Source organism: Passer montanus, unplaced genomic scaffold (assembly GCF_014805655.1).
Source record: "Passer montanus isolate IOZ18808 unplaced genomic scaffold, ASM1480565v1 scaffold54, whole genome shotgun sequence".
Lineage (NCBI taxonomy): Eukaryota > Metazoa > Chordata > Aves > Passeriformes > Passeridae > Passer > Passer montanus.
In genome coordinates, this window is record NW_024370374.1 from 3,862,122 (window position 1) to 3,881,867 (window position 19,746).

At 42.8% G+C, this 19,746-nt stretch overlaps 1 protein-coding gene across 5 annotated transcripts in view; it reads right to left on the bottom strand.

Annotated features, from left to right (window-relative positions):
- Window positions 1-6,412: 6,412 nt before the first annotated feature.
- HIPK3 (homeodomain interacting protein kinase 3) overlaps window positions 6,413-19,746 on the bottom strand; it is a 67,966-nt gene continuing 54,632 nt past the window's right edge. For 4 of the 5 annotated variants that reach the window (XM_039725133.1, XM_039725130.1, XM_039725131.1 and 1 more), the window contains exons 9-16: window positions 17,935-18,056; window positions 17,648-17,775; window positions 17,335-17,496; window positions 16,068-16,364; window positions 14,151-14,291; window positions 12,464-12,699; window positions 12,052-12,179; window positions 6,413-10,409 (exon numbers count right to left, since the gene is read on the bottom strand). In XM_039725133.1, coding sequence (XP_039581067.1) covers window positions 9,954-10,409; window positions 12,052-12,179; window positions 12,464-12,699; window positions 14,151-14,291; window positions 16,068-16,364; window positions 17,335-17,496; window positions 17,648-17,775; window positions 17,935-18,056 — 1,670 coding nt within the window. In that variant the 3' untranslated portion in view covers window positions 6,413-9,953. The remainder of the gene's footprint in view (window positions 10,410-12,051; window positions 12,180-12,463; window positions 12,700-14,150; window positions 14,292-16,067; window positions 16,365-17,334; window positions 17,497-17,647; window positions 17,776-17,934; window positions 18,057-19,746) is intronic. The other variant, XM_039725134.1, reaches the window with a different exon arrangement.

Genomic DNA, 19,746 nt, shown 5'->3' on the forward strand with positions numbered 1-19,746 from the left:
TGGTGTAAGTGTCCCAGGGCACTGACCAGCACTGAGGGCTGGCTCTGAGCCCCTCACACAGAGATAACCGATATCTCAGAGAGATATTCAACAGCTAGAAGCCAAATGCTCATCCTGCCAGGATCTCTCTTTGAGGAGATTGTTGCCATTTGTGTTGAATTTCTGTAGAAGTCTAAGGAAATATGGTTGATCTCAGGGTTCAGGAAAATTTTGAGTTGTCTTCTGAAGCAGCATCATCAGACTAAAACAGATTTTCCCCTCCGTGCTCCTGGTTCCCTGCTCTGTCTTCACACACTGTGATGCACACAAACCCAAAAGAAGACTGGAGCATTTTTCCACGAGTGCGTGCATCTGTACAGATATAATTTACCCAGAGAGGCAAATATTGCCCAGTGGAGGAAGCTGTGGTAGAAATGGTGCATGACAAGTGCAGTTCCCAGTGTTTACTGCATCCTGTATCACTCCATGGCAGTAGATCAGCTCTATTAATCACACACATTCCTGTAGTGATCACCAAAATGAGTAAAAGCACATTTGCTTAAAAGAAATCCTGGCCTAGGCTGCTCTTTATAAACATTCTTAGACACAAATTGCGTTCTTGACTGAAAATTTGGCTCTACCACGTTTTGCCCCTGACTTCCATGGGAGGCAGCATTGCATGTGCTCTACACCTCCAGAAGGCAGAGCTTTCAAGGTTAATTGACATCCAATTAATGCACCTCAGCAATCATATCTAGTGATCAGCACGGCACAGGAGTAGTAAAGTTTTATTTGCAATTTCAGCTGTAAAGCTCAAAGCTATCAAGTACAACAAATTATGTTTAGTATCTTAGTGTAACGACCCAATAATCTAAAATTCCCAGGCAAAGCCTATCAGTGACAGTATTTCCCACTGTGTGGGCTGTGTACACTGTGATTATGTACTTTGGCTTGGTGCAGTTGTTGCTTCTCACCTCTTTTTCTCTTTTCCAAGCTGCTGGCTATGAGATACCTACAAATACAGAGTTTTTTAACTCCACTGGATTTCTTCACTTCTCAAATGAGATCACGGCTGTGCCATAAATACATGCAGACCACAAAGGAAGAAACAGAATATTAACACTTTTCATCCTGCTCTTGGATCTCACCCTGGAGCGTGAAGAGGTGTCTTGTTGCATTGTCAGAAATGCCTCAGCCCTGGCAGCTGAGCTCTGAGAGCCTGGCTACCTCCAAGTGCAGGAACACCTCTCACAACTCAGGTGTGGTGCAAGAGCCCCTGTGAAATCCAGACTGACTCACCAAGCAAAGGTAAAAAATTAGCAATTCCTCTGATCATGGGTCCATTTGTGTTACAGAGGTAAATCAGAGTGTGGCATTTACATGCCCAGCACAAGGAATGCAGTAAGAGGCACTGTTCCACCAACCTACAACCTGCAGATGACAAACCTTATCACATTATGGCTGTAGAACTGACACCAACTGCATACAATTACTGAACATATGTGTTAACAGCTTCAAAATGCGGACTCCCATCCCTGGTCCTTTCTTAAATACATAGGAATAATCTAGCCCTGTATCAATTTTAGCCTCTTTTAGCATAGCCTCGGAATTACATTTGGCGTCTCTATCCGGCACATACAATAACTGCCGGCAACAGTAACCATTTCTGCATTGAGGTCACCGCGCATCTCCACTGCCGTGAGAAGTCTGGAGAGCACAGGACACTGCCCCACTCAGAAAGTCCAGGGAAAAGGGCAAAATATAGCCCAGAAATCGTCGGAGCTTTCAGCTTCATTTGAGATTCTTAGCTCAGATCTCGGCAGAGCTTTATCATCTTCTCTTTATCTTCTCTTTATCTTCCCCTCCTCCCCACCATACAGAATCACTAGAATTGATCCTCGGCTTTAACAAAAGCAAGGAAGGAGACCTAACCCAAGTATCCCGTCCCACAGAAATGCGCCAGGCAGGCAGGCAGGCAGGCAGGGCGGGGGAAAGGCACAAACCGCGAGCATCCCCGGCGCACAGCCAGCCTCTGCTCGCTGACAGAGGCATGCGGCAGACAAAGAGCAGCGCCGGGCGCCGCCGGGCCGAGGGCTCGGTGCCCGCCCGCCGCAGCTCTCGGGATGTGCCGGTGCCGCCTCCCCCGCGCTCCGCAGCGACCGTGCCCGGCGCTGCCTGCGGGTGCGAACGGCGGTGAGCCCGCTCGCAGCCGTGCGGCTGAAAGCCCCTCTCTGCCCGCTGCGGGAACCGTGCGTTGCCAGCTGATGTCCCGAGCTGGGACATCTCCAGAGATGTCCCTCGTTATCCCAGGCACCAGCCAGCACCTCCTCCCGGCAAAGCAGCCCGAGCACCGCCGGCGGCATTTCTGCGAGCGCAGAAGCAGCGCTGGGGATAAAGGAGCTCGAGGGTACCGCGGGAGGTGACCCAAGTGGCCGCCACGTCCCCAGCCGTGCAAAAAACACAGGAGGGGTCATCTCTGGTCGCCCCTCTCCTGTGCTCGCTCCATCACTCCCTCCCTGGCTGGGATGGGGCTCAGACACCCAGACTCGAAGGGAAGCCCCAAGACAGAGGATCCCTCTGTTTGGCTTTAAGGCACACCGGGGAATCAGCATGAAGCGCAGGAGATGCGTTCTGGACAGCAGAGGGGTCACACCCTGCACTGGGCCAGTCCATTCGGCGTTCTCTCCAAGTCCTGCTTGCGGCAGAAGCAGCGTGAATTCTTTATTCTGGTATCGTCTCTTTCCTGAACTGCACCCGTGAATTCTTCCAGTTCCAGACCATGCCTGCGGGCAACAGGCAGTGATGGTGGCAGGAGGAGCAGCGCAAAGGTGGGTTTGGGGCACAACACGCTCCAGGACCCCGAGAGCTGATCCTGAAAGGCTGCAGCGTTGCTTACACGCAGGAAAGCTGTCCCAGCCTCCCAGAAATTCTGCTCTGCTGAGAAATTCTTGGAAGTCATGTGTGAGGTGGAGCAAGCCTCAGCACGGGCCAGCCACAGGCTGACACCCTGGTACCCAGCCGCTGCAGCATCCAAAGCCCTGACAACCCGTAATTACACATTGATCTGACTGCTTCAGCACGCTCCCGTTTTGCTTTTCCCCCAAATCACTAATTCGTTCCGTGCAAAATTAACTTCCCCTTGATGACTGCTAGCGATTATCCAGAGCAAAGATGGCAGTTTATGATTATTATAGTGAAATGGAGCTTGCTCATCACTCTGCTTAATCCAGGGCCAGCACGTTTAGTGCGGGGCCCTCTGCTGGCACCTTCAGGGAGCCCCGCACAAACCTCATTTCATCATTTTCCAGTTTTTCTAGGTTTTGACATAACTCGACTTTGTAATAGAGCCATCAATGAGCTAATTTTCACAGCACTTTTTTTTCAGTCTAACTCTCAAGCATTATGGTTTTCTCTTAATTTTCCATTACAGTGTGTGTGTGTGCAGGTATTATGTAGAAAATACAAATAGCAGATTGAGTTATTTCAAAAGATTTTAAGAATATGTATTTTCCAGACTGAGGAATGGATCTTTTACAGTTAGTGAAAAATCACGGGGGTCTTACCAAACAACTGTAGTTAGCTACTTCCTACACTTAACTTTTCTAATCTTGTTTGGGTTGGGTTGATTTTTTTTTTTTCCCCAGATCCAAAATTGCCTTGCTTGTGCTAGACCTACTGCAAGCATCCCAAGTCTTGCTTCATTTTATGAGGGAACCCGTAAGATAAGGATTTCATTAATGGATGAGAAGTGACTGTGGCCAGGCAGTGACTTCTCTGTGAAGCTGGTGGCAAGCCATGGAATCTCTTTGCAGCAGAACAGTTGGCATTTTTCATTTTCATGAAAACCTCCTTCCCCAAACACAAGCACAGGATGGAGTCCAGCCTCCAGGCACCTCTGCCAACAGGCTGCAGATGCTCCAACCTGCCATTTCAGGGTGTAGGGAGAAGAATCCATCCAAATGTGTATTTCATCCTCTCAGCACAAATCTTTTTAGCTTTTTAGCATAAAGCTATTATTCTAACAAAGAATACTCAGTGCTGTTCCCCAGGACAAGGGCAGGTAGAATTACCTGAAGCAGCTTAGAGCACAACCCCACCCCTCCTGGGAGAGAAAATGCAACTTCCTTCCTACAGATGGAAGGCAGGAAGATATAATTAACATTAATCACCGTCAAACCCTACCCATGACTTAATAAGCCTTCCTGCACAGCAGGACAGTCACAGTCACAGTGTGGGGAGAGGCAGGAGGGGCTGCAGCCTTCCCCTGGTTCTCCCAGAGCTCTGCACTGCTCAGACAGCACCTGCTGAACATTACAGGCCTGTAGGGCAGGTACAGCTCTCTAGTGGGGAGCAGCACTGCCCACAACCCTCCCAAAATTCCACTTGTGCTGCCTCAGTCCCCTACAGGAGCTGCACTCGCACTGTTCATGAGCTGCAGTGATGAGTGTTGTTGGGTAGCCAAACAAGCCAATTTTACCTCAGCCGCTCTAAGTAACCTCCTAGCAGACGAAGAAATAACAAGGCAGGCGACTCTCCAAAACAAGAGCAGCAATAGAGTGTGACTCCACCATGGCCACCAGCACTGCTTTGTGAGCTGTACCAAACAGCAGCTTCTCCCAGAGACTGATCATGTGTCCAGCTGAAAAGCCAAGCTAATTTACTGAGACAACACAGCCTCACCCTGAACCCCTTAGTCCTGCATGTGACAGCCCCATTGACTCTGGAAGCTTTTCCTTGAATGAATTTGCCATCATAGCTGCAGTACAAACCTGTCCTTTGCATTCAGTGACAGGCAAAATACCAAATTTTAAACCAGTGTTTGTCATCCTAAAGACACTTAAAGAGGAAGATGACTTACACATAACTGTAAGCCTGTCCACAGGGTGGGAAAGAACCTAGGGAACAGCTGGACATCATCACTAATAGAAAGCAAGAACAGAAAGGACTTCACAGGCAGAGTATTCACTTTGAAAGGCTCAGGCTGCCTTTCCTTGTTTGTTGTATGTTGCCAGGAGTGTGAAATGCACCGAGCCAGTGGCCCTATCTGCTGTGGGAAAAGTGGGCTCTAGATACCAACATGCATTTAAGAGTCAACAATACACGAGGCTAGCTGTAAAGAAGGGAAAGGAAGCAGCTTTCAAAGCCACAGGTGTCTGCAGAATTTAGACATCACCTGAGGAGGCACAGAGCTGCAGGAAAAGCTTCGCAGACACTGTGACCAAATGCACTGAAGAATGAGCCCTGTGACGGATCCACATCAGCAGGATCTGATCCTTACCAGATCTTGCCAGTCTCTGATCCTTACATTTAGCAATTTAAATCTTTCTGTCAACTCGGAAATATTCTGGTATCAAAAACAGACTGCACTGTCATTTCAGTCTTTTACATTTCATTTCTGACCGACCCTAAAACGCAGCGCTAGGCACAGAAACCACCCTCCCCTGGTGCACCCACCCACCAGGTTTAGGAAGCACTGCAACCCCAGGGCAGAGTGAGCACATTTGGCTGACAACAGCACGGCCAAGTGTGCCTGGTCCATAGCAGGTGGCCATCTGCAGCCACTGACACGTGGGGCCATCTGTGGCAGCAGGGCACCTTCCTGCTGGCCCAGCAGCAGCTGCCACCAGCCTGGCACAAAGCTCAGCAGCAGCAAGGTGTCTGCTGGTTTCTGGGCCAGATCACCTTCCTCTGAGGTTGTAAAAGTGGGACATCCAGAACAAAGAGCCTTCGAGCTGTGGCTGCATTAAAGATGGCTTCTCAAGAGCCTCTGGAGCAAGGATTGAGCTGCTGGTGGTTAATTGCACCCTCCAATTCTAATAATATGCAACAATGAATTCAACCACCAACTCCTTATACAGCAGGAGAAGAAATGAATACACCCCCCCCAAGCCTGAAGAAGGAGCATCTTTGCAGGACACAAAATACAGACAAAGTGTCAGTTCCCCTTTCCTCACATTCCAGAAGCCCTCTCAAATAATAATACAAAATATTCTTCAAGAGACACATCTTGAAGAATATTTTGTATTATACCAATACTACCAATTCTACCAACTGGAGAGATATCGAAAAGCATTAAAGGAAGGAGATTTTGACATGGCATCAACATAATCAATGGCCATGCCAGTGAGATATGGCAGGCAAAATGCAAATCCCAAGTGGATCAGCAGCATCCAGTAAAAGTTCCCAGAAAGGAATTTGGAACCCTGCTGCTGTGACCAAACAAAATCTACCCATCTCTTATAGAAAAAGATCTATTTGAACCCTCTTTATGGACAGTTGCTAACATTTTATTTTAAACGTTATTACTAATTAAATTTAAAATTTCAGAAAGAAGCTCAGTTGAATGATCACATCAGAATTTTAGAACCCTCTTGGTGAATTTTCATCATCTTTGCCTTCGTGTAACACAGCAAAAAATAAAAGCCACCAGAAGTCATCTGCTGCAATATATATTTTAATTCAAAGTGAATCTTGACAGTAATACACCATAAATTCTTATTTTGACACTCACCAAAATAGTCACCTGGAAAACCCGCTTTTTGTGACAAAGTACAGAAGGCTTGGTCACATTTAAATCACTGAGAACTAGAAAGAAATACTATCGCAAACTGTAAGAGACATTACATCCATAAAAAATTTTCCCAGTCCTCATATTGTAATATTGCACAGTGCAATTGCTACATGGCGAACTAGTGTAGCAGAGAAATCCAAAGCAAAAAAAAAGCCACAAGTCTACAAATTGTTAAACAGTAACAGTTCAACCTCATTAATCAAGTCTCTATCACTGGGTGTTTCTAGAACAAGTCTTCCTACAGCTTGCAGTGTGATTTAACTTTTACTTAACACAAACCACGTTAATTAGCAGTAAAAACAGAAAATTTAAAAATTAAAACAAAACAAAAGGAGTTAATACAGTAGCATATTTGACCAATAAAACACCCTGAAGTTAAAAACTGAACACAAGAAATTAATATAAAACCTTGCAAATTAAAGTAATATGCAGATATGCAATTCCATAGTCATGCAGTGTTTTATTTAAAAAAGGCATTAAAACGGTGTTGTGTAAAAATGCTTCTCAGAGGATGACTTTTTTCACAGAAAAGACCCTCACCATGAAAGCTTTTTTTCCTGCAGATGGGCCCCAGACACTTGCAGTGTCTGTTCTCTCAGAGTACATTGCGGGAGGAGGGGGGAAAGTCACCTGGTGTGTCGAATTTAAGCTGTGACAGGTTCCCAAATACTTCATTCTTTGAAACGCAGACATTTCTAAGATTACAATACAAAGAAAAAGCAGCAGATCGAATCTGGGGAGCATTTCCAGCAATCCTGCCCTGCACAGGGCAGGACACCGTGGTGATACACAGAGAGCCGTGTCCATTTAACAAGCACGCCAGCTCCAAACCTTAAGCACAGTAAAAAGAAAGTACAGAAAATACATCAGACCCATGATGATCCCCATGGCCCCAGGAAAAAAAAAAAGAAAAAAAAAGCAACAGCAGGATTTTTGTTTATTGGGTTTTTTTTTGTTGTTGTTTTTTGGGGTTTTTTTTGTGACCACAATACAAAAATCGATGTGCTCCGTTTGCATTGGTGGTTCTTGGTGTGTCCATCGCCTGCAATGGAGTGAGCACCAAAAAAAGGGAGTGAACAGAAAACAGCACGAGTTTGAGTGGTAAAGGTGGACATCCAATCTGACTCCCCACGTTTAGGCTTTACATACGTGTTGGTAAGATCTCAAATTCATCAGGATACTCCTAGTTGCTAATATATACTTTATACACACACACACTTGTACAAAATGCATAGAGTTGATTACTAAAAACATCAAAACTTTTGGGAAAAATTAGGTTTCTTAATTTTCAGTGTGATTAAAAATGTACTGCTGGTATTTTCTCTTTTTTATGCTCTAATACTGTTGTATTTTAGTTATTACTTAAAAAATAAATCAAATGTAGGCACATTTATTTCATTCAGACATTCATTAAATAAAACACTGCTTGTGTTAGTGGAGTAAAGAAAAAGATTACCAGTTATTAGCTTATTGACAGAGTTAAACTCAAATGCTTTGCACTCTTATTCCAGTCAACATTGCAAGGATTGTATTCCAGATTTTGTTTTAAAAAAAAGTTAAGTCAAGCCTGCAAGATGCAGCTTCTTAAGTGTCTACACAATGCCAATATGAAAACATAAAAAAATTAAGTTACATTAATACATCCACTTATATGCAGTGATGAGCTCAAAGTTAATGGAGATAAAATACTGATGCAAATAACACACCCCAAAAAAACATATGCAATCATCTTCCATCATTTACAGTATAGTAGTTACGACACTTCAAACATGAAAACAAAATAAAAATTAAAAAATAAAATAAACCAAACCCAAAACCCAGCTTCTATTTCATGTAATTAGACTTGTACAGAAATTAGAAGGCTAAGAAAGAACTAGTTAATCACCTAATTTCACAGCTATCTGAAGTGGCAATCATTATATAGCAGCTTATCTATGATACATTCAAGATAAATGATACAATTTATTACTTGCCCATAAGCTAAAACACAGCCTCAGCTTAATACCTTCCATAAATCCCATCTCTACACTACAGTATACTTGAGGTCTATGAAAAAGTAGCTACCTTTTATAGGAAATGGATGATTAAGTCTTTGGTGCTGCAAAAGCAACTTCATTTGAACAAAACAAAAAAAACGAAAAGACACACTTCCTAAGGAGAAAAAAAAAATAATGCAAAAAGCATGTAATTTACGTCCCTGACGGAATGTATTAAATAAGCAAACACCCACAACAGGCTAAAACAAATACTATTCATGTAAAAAGACTAAAATCTCTCCCATGCATAAATGAAAGATTGCACACAAAGAACTCACATCTTTTTCAAGCTTCAACAGTAAATATTCTGCTACTAGTTATTAAATACTGCATGGTTTGCTCAAGCTAAGATGAAACCACATCATGGATCAATGAGCACTTGGCTTCTCCTTTCATTAGCTAGTCAGTCATGCCTACCTCACCTCTAAACATTTTATTATATCCAATTAGACAAACACTTTTAAAATAAACTACTTCGGTCGTATTGCAGTTCCATTTACCAGTATGAAATACTGTCTTGTGTGTCACTACTCAATAGCTACTGAATCAACCTTCCTTAAGCACTACTAAAGTCCTGTCTTGAAGCTAGATCATTCTGGGGGGGGGAAAGACAGCAAAATTCAGCTACAGCAAAACGTGCTGCCTTCTCAATCAGGAAAATACACCCAAATACTAAAATAATACCACACAAAACCCAAAATGAGCATTACGCTATCAAAAAATCAGCAGATCTGAATTTTTAAGTGCTGCAGTCCTCAACATTTATATATAAGTAATAACATTAACAACCTCAAATATTTAAGGCACTATGTGTGGGAACAGTTTACAATGCAGCTGAGATTATTAGGACAACAACATTTAAGAGCAATGTTTAGGCCTTTTCTTTGCCCATGCAAAAGACACATGCAATGTGAAGAACAACAGCTCAACTTTTAGATAAGTGACTCAACATTTAAACACCAAGATACGCAACACAAACGAGTTACTTCTACACCGTACTGCTGACACATGTGCATCTGTTGCTCTAGTTCTGTACACTGAATGGCTTCCCAAATGTAGACGTGTCTTGCACTAGTTAGAAGGCAATTTTATAAAAAATAGCAGGAGCAAAACCAGATTTCTGCTCCCATAAGTCACCTGTCTAAAGTTACTATATAAGAAGATAACATGACCAAAGACAAGTTATACCAAATGTGCAAAACACATTAAAAGTGAGTTTTTTTTAAAGCTCAGAGTTGTTTAAATTGCACCCAAGTCTACATGATTCAAAAAAATAATTTTCCTGTTGTGCCATGGCTAATACGTAATAAACACCATGTTTCTCCTCGAACCACACTTCCGTGCCAGCTCCTCGACGCGGCGAGCTCTCACATGAAGGGGAACTGGCCGAGTTTGGTGGGGCTCAGCGGGAAGCCCGCGAAGGCGGCGGGCGAGGCGGCGATGTAGGAGTGGGGCGGGAAGAGGGCTTTGTACTGAGTCTGGGGCACGCCGGGGGAAGGCAGCAGGCGGGGGTTGATGCCCACGGGCACCTGGTGCACGATGCCGCTGGCGGGGCTCAGGCCGTAGGCCGGGTGCTGCAGGAGGGCCCGCGAGGCGCAGGGCGAGGCCAGCAGGTGCGCCACGGGCGCCGGCGAGGCGTAGGGCAGGATGGCGGGCTGCCCGCCCAGGTGGGAGCTGCCTGGCAGGTGGCTGGGGCTGCCCTGGGGCAGGGAGAACGCGTGGCTGGCCACGGTGGCCGGCAGGAAAGGCTGCTGCTGCTGCTGCTGGCGGCGCGCGGAGAAGTTCCCGTTCCACTCCTGCGGGCCCGAGGCGAAGTGCTGGACCTGGCCACACACACACAGAGAAACGGGCAGGGCTTAGAGATCCCCGGAGCACAGAGAGGGGGAAAAATGGAGGAAAATGCACTAAAACTAGTCAACTTAAAATCGGGAGGAATATAGAGACAGGGATTATTAAATGCTTCGACGGAACAAAAAAAAGATACATTAGCTGTTTAGGTAGCAGCACAGACAATAAGAGATGGAAACAGAACACAAGTTATTTTAATGCTTTTGCAAAGGGAAAAAAAAAAGATAAAATGCCATGCTGGGCTGTTTTAACAGAAATACCATGTATCACATGAGCAAGGTGCTTATTCCACTCTACTCAGCACTGGCTTGGCATCAATTGGAAGTGCTGCATTCAGTTTGGGCACCATAATGAGGCACAAAGAGGACAAATAGGAGAGAAATTTTAGAGGAGAGCAGAAAAAATAATAAACGGATTGAAAATATCTGAGACAACTAGGCAAACAGAAGTCTAGGCCTATGATCACAGGAAGACGTGGCAGTCATTAACAGTTATAAAGAGAAAAGACTAAAAATCAATTACTCCCATTAAATGATGCAGACTTCAAACTACTTAGGGCATCTACCAAGGAAGCAAGGATCAGCATAAATTTTTGTAATGAAAATAATGTTCTACACTTTCTGCCAAAAGGCTGAGGAGCTGCAGACACTGAAGAGATTAAAAATTAATACCATACTGATCATATTAAGGTTTGCTTAGAATTAATTAATCCAATCCTTTTACATAATCATGCAGAAGGGGAGACTGTGTCACCCACCCAAATGTTTCTTTCAATCTAAACTATTCAACTCATTATTGCTAAATCCTCTTATCTACATATAGCATGCTTTCATTTAGCATTTAACTGACAATATTCACAGTTTCTCTGCAAGACTTAGACAAACAGGTACTGCTCTAACATTAATGCACCTCCAGCTATCTAACCAAAAGCTCAATGCAGCTACAGCTCCAAGATAATTAACTAAAAGGGGCTTAAGCTTGCTGTCATGTGTCAACTTCAGTCCTCAGCCACAGCAGACACATTTGCTGTGTTGTTGGGCAACGATAAAAGTAACTTTTAAATTAGCTTTAGGTATCTACTAACATTGGATGGAACTACAATCACTGTGTCATCTCCCCTCCAGCTTCATTACCTGGCAATAAAGGTAAGAAACAGTTGGGTTTGCTGAGCTCTATCTCACCTCTGGATACCCAAGCTAAAACATTTTCATGCACACTATTGACAGAACAACACTGAGATACAGCTGCAGATTTTAACTGCACACTATGAGTATTTTAGCATTTGGATGTAGGAATAATACATGCAAACATACTTTTTTTTTTTTTTTTAATCTCGTGTTTTGATATTGTGCAAACACTGACAATTTTCCCAGTGTGGCTTTTCTATTATTTTTTTTAAAATACAGTCAGCTGTTTTAAGAAAATTACCCAAAATGCAAGATACTTATGACTTGCCCAGTAAGTTGAAATTCATTTTTCAAGATTCTGACACTTCTTTAATCAAGCTGCTGAAAACCTGCAGCTGCCACAGACAGCAACTGAAACTGTGAGCATTCAGTCTGGAACTCAACTGCTCCAACTCCACGTCTGGAGCTTGTTGGGTGTGAGTGCACATACCTGACTGAAGTTTCCATGGTGCTGATGGAATGCTGATGTCAGTTTCTGCTGACGGTTCCCCACCACAGAAGACTGGTTTATTCTCCCCAGGACAGACCGACCCTTTCTCGGTGGCTGGCACGGAGCATCTTCCAAGAAAAAAATAAACAATGTTATGTTTTTGTTATCACTATTCTCTTCTGGCAAAAGTTAGACAAGGCCTCATTTGCTTAAGCATGTAGGGAGAAATAATAATACAACACACCAATTAAAGTCAAACCCTAGCACTGGTTTAGGAGTGGTTACTACAGATTTGCAGTTGTATGAGTAGGTCAAAATCTTCATATATACATATATATAACAAATATATTGAATAAATACTGAAACTTCTATTCTTACCTACTGGCATAGAAAAACACCTGAACTAACCTACCTGTATTCACCATCTGTTCCTCAAGATGCAACCTGTTTTCAAGTCTCATGGGTGGTACCACTACTGTGCAAACAGTTGATTTGGTTTCAGGGTTAACTGAGGCTCTTGCTTCCTTATTTTTATTGTTATTGTCTACAAAGCCATTTTCCACAAAGGGGCTGTCGTGTCCTGAGGAGTCTGAGCTTGGGGAACCATCTACTGTATCACATCCACTTTCCTGTTCATCATCTGACATGCTGACAAAAAAAAAAGTATTGCAATGAGACAAAGAGATTTTCACGATAGAGGTACATTTTCTTGAATTCACACATTAAATTTATAGTGAAATTATTATAATTTAAAGTGAAATTACTCAAAGGTGGATAAAAATGATGCATTGTAATTACACAAGCACATGCATTCAAACTCATCCTACCCATAAATTGCAAGGCTCAAAGAAAAGAAAGGCTCAAAGAAAAATTTCTTTATATTAAAAATTGATGGAATGTATGCTTAACTTTAAGCATACAAGAAACAGCAGTGAATTCACTAATGCCTAAACATAAGGTCAAGTCCTTTAGTGATTTTACAGCTCGTGCAACATGTCCTTTCTGCATGTTGTTTAAAACAGGACAAACAAATAAAACCACTTATGAAAATTAACTTTCTGTGAAAAATACTTTGACACTATGAGGGCCAGCACAAAAGTCTGAAGATTTAATCAATGGAATCAGGTAATTCTGAGTAGTTTTTTCAAGTAACAATGATAATGTGACAACTACTGAGCAACTAGTTCTACTTCTATACCATTGACTTTTGATTTGAGTTCCTAATTATATGACTTAATACAAAGTAGAATGCTACTGAAACCAGAATCCAACACACTCCTCTGCTATTGACAAAGTTGAATTACCAAGGGGAACTAAATTGCAGGTCAGTTCCTTACAATTCAAAGAAAATACCCTAAAATCAAGTAGGTCCTTATAAAAATTTACCTGAATTTTTGAATGTTTTGATATTAAAGAATATCAAAGGACTGACAGTGTTAACTACCAACCAGTAAGACTACCTGATGCAGACTCAGAGTTCCACTTCCTTGTCAATACATGCTCTGAAAGAATCTTAAATTATTCTAAACAAACTTTTTTTTCCATTAGGACCTCAATTAGAATTAATTTTGTACCATGAAACTGCCGAAGGCTCAAGCTAGACATGAGGCAGTGAAGAAAAAAACATTTAAAAGCTGTTCACAGCAACAGACTTCACCTAAGTGAGCCTTACTTTTAGTAGAAGAAAAAAGGCATCAATGTCATGAAATTTTACAAGATACACCATGGGAAAACCAGAGGCTGCAAAAATTAGAAAGTACATGGTGACCAAATCTGTCACATACTACTCAGGCTTGTTTAGTCTTGCAATTCCAGAATATTTTTATTCCAAAGGAAGCTGCATGCAACATGATTATATTTTGTGTGTGAACACCATTCATTCAGTATTCTGAAAGCTTCCACTGCAGCAAGACAGATCTGTTAGGAACGAGAACAGAGCAGTCTGTGCTGTGCAACTGTAGGCCAGCAAATCAATTTTTAAACAGAACATTTACCCTCACCAGCTGGCAACACAACAAAACTTGTGCATTTTTTAGGATCAACTGGGCCTGCTGTACACTAATATCTTTCTTTTTGCCGCAAGGAGCCTGAGTTTTCACCTGTTGGATCTCTTGCAAGGAGAGGGGCTGGACTGCTCTGAGGAGCTGGTGCTGAGCGTGCTGTCGGGGCTGCTCAGGGAGCACACTCGGTCAATGTTCAGCGTGTTCTGGCAGGCTTCACACTCCAGGCTCCCTTTACACCTGCACACAAAAACACAGTCAGCAAACACACCGTGCACCACTCACCTAGGTGCAACTGTGCAATAAAAAAGGGCCCATTATTACAATAGGCCCCTTAAATGTAAACTAACATCCAATTCCTTTCTTCTTTTACATCCAAACCAGGTTTCAAACATTTACGGTGTTCTCTGAAACCTACTGAATGGATAATTTTTTTTTTACTGAATCAATATTAAAACAAGTAGATTAAAATGTTCTACACTACAACAGTTCAGTGCCTTGAAACCTTCAACAAAGCTTAGATTTAAAATATGTATTCCTCCAGGTCAGAATCATTACAAGTAAGGATGAAGTCAAACAAACATTAAACTTTTAAGCCTTGCATGCTTCTGTGATGGCTCTGTGAAAGAAAACTCCACTGGGGGGCAATATCCAGCACCTGCTTTTGCACCCAAAGGTTCATCTTTTAGAGAAGTATTTTCTACCCACAGGTATGTAATAGTATCAACTCGGGGACATTGCTAGAATGGTACCATTGAGTATATACAGCAAGAATATTGTTCTTCAACAAATAAATAGGGCATGGCATTATGAAAAAAAAAAACCTAAAGAAACTATGGTTTGAAAAAGTGTAACACACACAGATTAATGAGGTAGATTTTTGACACTGCTGCTCCCTTTCAATAACAGAGTGCTACAGAGTTAACTTCCTCCTGAAATATTATTAGAAGCACAATGTTTGTCCTTTTTTAACTCAGATTCATTTTCTGCGTGGATGCCTAGAGCCTGACCTAAAACAGAGACTAGATAAAGAATAAGGTAAGGGATTTATTAAAAGGCTTTCAAGGGATACACCTTGGGCAGTACAAGAGCCTGGCCAGGGCTATAGCCAAGATGGACCCAAGATGGACCCAAGATGGACCCAAGATGGACCCAAGATGGACCCAAGATGGACCCAAGATGGACCCAAGATGGACCCAAGATGGATGACTGGTGATGAGTTTTCACACCTTTTGTAAATTTTGGTCCATTTGCATACTGGGGGTTAATTCTACAATTACAGCTTCAGGTTATGAAGCCTCATCCTCCCAGTTTCCTCTCCTCAATTCACTGATCTTTTATGATTTTTCGGCCTGAAGCTGCAAGGTGTCCTTGGGCTAGGAAAGGATTGTTTTGTCTAACTAGACTGTGAAGAGAACTTCCTAACACTTTATATATGAAGTTCAGAGTTCTATACCAAAGCAGTAGAAAATCTGGAAAATATGAAATCTAAACCTGAAGGTATCAGTGTTAATGATGCCTTGTGCAGGCTGCCCTAGAGCAGAGGCTGGGCAGAGTTACATAATAAAGCAGGGATTCATTCCAAGGATCTCCTCCATGGATGCACCTTGGGCAGCACCAGAGCCCAGCCAGGGCTGCACCCAAGATGAACCCAAATGGCCCCAAAATGCACGAGCGCTGCCGGGGTCTCTCCCTGGGCTCAGCTCTGCTCCATGTGCACATTGCAGTTCAGTGTCCAGTTCCAGCTGCAGCCCCTGCAGTCCCATCCTGCTTGTTTTTCTCTCTGCAGCCCACGGGGTTTGTGCTCTTGGGCTGAGATTTGGATCATTTGTCCTTGGTGCCCAGCTGGAGCAGGAATTGTTTTGTCTCCCTGCTCTGTGCACAGAGCTCACCATGCCCTCATGTGAAGCCCAGACCCACACCCTAAAGCAGCACAGAACGTGCAAAACAGCAAAGCTAAATCGCCGAGACGGCTGTATTTAAGCAAACCCTAACAAAACCCAGGCAGATGCTCACTCCCTCAGCGAGTGCGTCCGCGCCACGTCGTCCTCGTCGGTGTCGCTGCTGATGGTGATGACGCTGACGGCGGGGCTGGGCGAGCCGGCCAGCAGCAGGGCCTGCCGCGGGCTGCCGCGCACGCAGGCCGCAGGGGCCAGCCCCAGCGCGGCCTGGCAGCAGCCGCCCTCCTGCCCCTCCGCGTTCAGATTGTCCTGTGCTTCTATACAACTTATTCTCTTGACAGCCTTCAGGTTGAGGATCTTTGGAGAGATAAAGGCTGAGTTTTGGATATTGGTGTTTTGTAGCATGTTGCTCCTGTGGAGGAAATGCGACAATTTGGTGTTTAGTGCGTCTCTTCCTGTGCTGTTTTCAACAAAACCAAAGCAGGCAATGTAGGCTAAGTCACCAATTTAAGAAAAAAGCAGGCAATGTAGGCTAAACCACTGATTTAGAGAAAGAGCAGGAAAGGTAGGCTAAACTACCAATTTAGAAAAACACAGAACAGTAAACACAAGCAAAAATACTTGGCAAGGATGGTTTCAGATATTAACAAGAAAGGTATCAAGTATGTAATATCAAAGACATCAACATCGAATACAGTACACTGAAAATCCCACGTTCTCATAAAGGTAAAAACAAATGAAAATCCTGTTTGGGTGAAAAACAAGCAAACAAACTCCAGCAAGATTTCCTGCAAGGATTCTCCTCGAAAACAAAAGCTGGCAGCCTCCAGACGAACCCCTCACTTAAAATTGACATTGCCCACCTAACCCACACACTTTCCCTCTTACGCAGCATCCCACACCTTTGCCACTACTTTGCATGGCACTGGGGCATATTTTCTTCAGCAAGTATTTATAGCTGAAGTATTTTTGGCTATCAGTGAAAGATGACTGCAAGGCACACAGCAACCCGGCTATACAGCCTCTCTTTATTTGCAGTTGTCTAAACCTGATATATCCTGCCTCACGTAAACTTAGGAATATCTCATCAGAGCTACCTCAGTACATTCTTATACCTACCCAAAGTCTGTAAAGACAACATTTTACCATGATGGGCACATACTAATCAAAAATAATTAAAACTAATTAGTATTGCAAGTATTGTTCCATCCAGTCTACTACCAAAGTAACTTAAAGAGAAAGGACACATTTTCCCAAAAGACTGTCTAGGAGAAATTGTGTCCAGCAAAGATGTCACTTCTACAAGTTGTTCCTTTGCCCACAAAACAACAACGACATGTACGCTGTCTTTGAATGTTCTGACTTAGAAATATTCTACTGACCTGTTCTGGCACAGTTTGTTCCTCTTGGTAGCTGCAGGCTGAGGCCAGACAACATGTGCAATGCCCACACTAATTGGCTGAGGGGCAGACAAGGTTATCTGATGTGTTAAAAGAGGCTGTGGTATCATCGAGCCGTAGTGGGTGCCCTGGGTAATCATCTTCCTGGGGAAAAGGAAAGGCAGATTTATACTGCAGGTTGTTCTCACCAGCACCCCCAGGCTTGTTAAATCACTGAGATTTAAGCCACTGAGATTTAATACACAGGGGAAAAAAAGCAGCAGGACTTTTTTTGTGGCACAAAAGCAGGACTCACCCCCAGTCTCCAAGCCTCTGTGGGCCAGCCACAGGATCAGAGGCCAGAGATGTGGCTGGAGCTGCCACTGGTGCTACCTGCTGCCATGCAGGAACCAGGATCTGCTGCGTCTGGCTGGACCACGCCTGCTGGGAAGCACAGGAGGTTTTATGGCACAGGCAATTAATTCCCTGAAGCTACACTTGCTGCTTGGAGTTCAGCACAGACCAGGAGAGGGACTGCAACAGAACTCTGCATTTCAAAATATTCATTAATTAAATGAGAGCTTTGCTTTAAAGTAGGCCAACCTGAGAAAGGATTCCTGCTCGAATCTGTAGTGGCTGAATTGCGTGGGCTTGGGTCACCAGTGGAACTGCATTATCCACCCTCAGGGAGAAACTGGTGGGTTTGCTGTGGTTTGTAGGAATTCCTGGCAGGGAGAAAAAACACATACCACCCAAGCTTTAGGCAAACAGCAGTCTTGCTTATATTTTCTGAGCAAACACAGAGGACAATTTTAAAACATTTCACTGTTTTTTAAAATGTGTTTATGATCTAATTCCATAATTTAGATTTTCAAGCCAAACAAATTAACACCTAGATTTTTTTTTTGTGCCATAACTTATCTGCACAAATATTTGAGCTGTATTTTCCAGAAAGAACTACCAATAGCTACTAGCTGGAAACAGATTACTAGAAAGAGGAATGACTTTGGCAGAAAGTTCTGCAGAGCTAAGCATTTACTCTTTATCACAAACTACATTAAAAGAATTTGAAAGGAAGCAGACAAAAGCAAGCAGAACTGAATTTCAAAGGTTCTCAGAATGGACTCTGCACACCTCATGCTCTGTACTTCCAGCAGGCTGAAACACATTCCTCTCAACTTTTACAGCTAGCAATGCCACATGTATAATGTTCCTCTTTGCTACCATCTCTTCGGTGGGAAACAATGTAAAATCTCCTATCTACTTCATCAAATATCTGCAGCAAAACCCATAATCCTATTCCTCTCTTCATCTAAATAATGCAAACTATAGCACTGCTCACCAGAGCATAACACAAAAAAGATGCATTTCATGCCTTGTATAGATTTCATTATTGTCACAAGAAACTAACACACATACAGCAATGCTGTAATGTTTATTACAATAACATCTTTTTAACACAATAACGCCAAACTGTAATGAAAGAGGAATTTTTTTAACAGACATTGCAACAGAACAGCCAAGCTTGCAGAAAATACTGGCTAGGAAATAGGAAAAGATATCCCTGATCTTATTTTCTAACTGCACTTCATGCCTCCTGCTTTACTCAAAGATTAAGCATGGGTGTTCACAGGTAGCTACTAAAGAATTACTACCCTGAAGTTTGTAAGTGCTTTGGCTGGTTTTTTTTTTAATCTTTACAGTAGAGGATGAAATAAAGTTTTCATCTGATGTAATTCTCTCATGTCATAACACAATACTCAGTTATAACCACGCACTTCAAAGCTTTTCATTTTGAAATGTACTTGACTGATTTTTTTTCCCCACAGCCATCTAGAAGAGCAGCATCTTAACTCTGACAGAAGCAGAGAGTTTTAGCACTTCAGATACTCCACAGAGCAGCCAAGTTGGGAAACTCTGAAGCAGTGCCAGACACCATTAATATCCCTTTTCATCTGTGCCAGCAACTCTTCACCTATGTGATGAAAACAATATATCCCTCCACTTCAGCTGTAGCAGAAATTAAATTTAGAAAGTTATCATCATATTAAAAATACAGTATACAAATCACAGATAAAGTGTCTGCCTGTGCTGTTTCCTTTTCTATAAATCATTTTATTCATCTGGGAATAATGAAAACAATAGTGGGTTTTTTACTGTGGAGTATGTCATTGTGTAAAGAACATATAAATTTAAACAATTAACTGCTCAGAAGGAAATCTGTGTGAAGCAGGCTGTGAATACTCAGACCTTTCTTGAGTTTCTGGAACCCAAGGTAGATGCAGCTGCCACAAAAAATATTGTTGATAAAGTCTGCTGTATCTGTCTTTATCTATAGAGATTAAGATTTCCTGGGCTTTAAGCTTAGGTTGAATATTTCTGGTTTGTTTCATTTCAGAGTGTATCTAGTGTGAT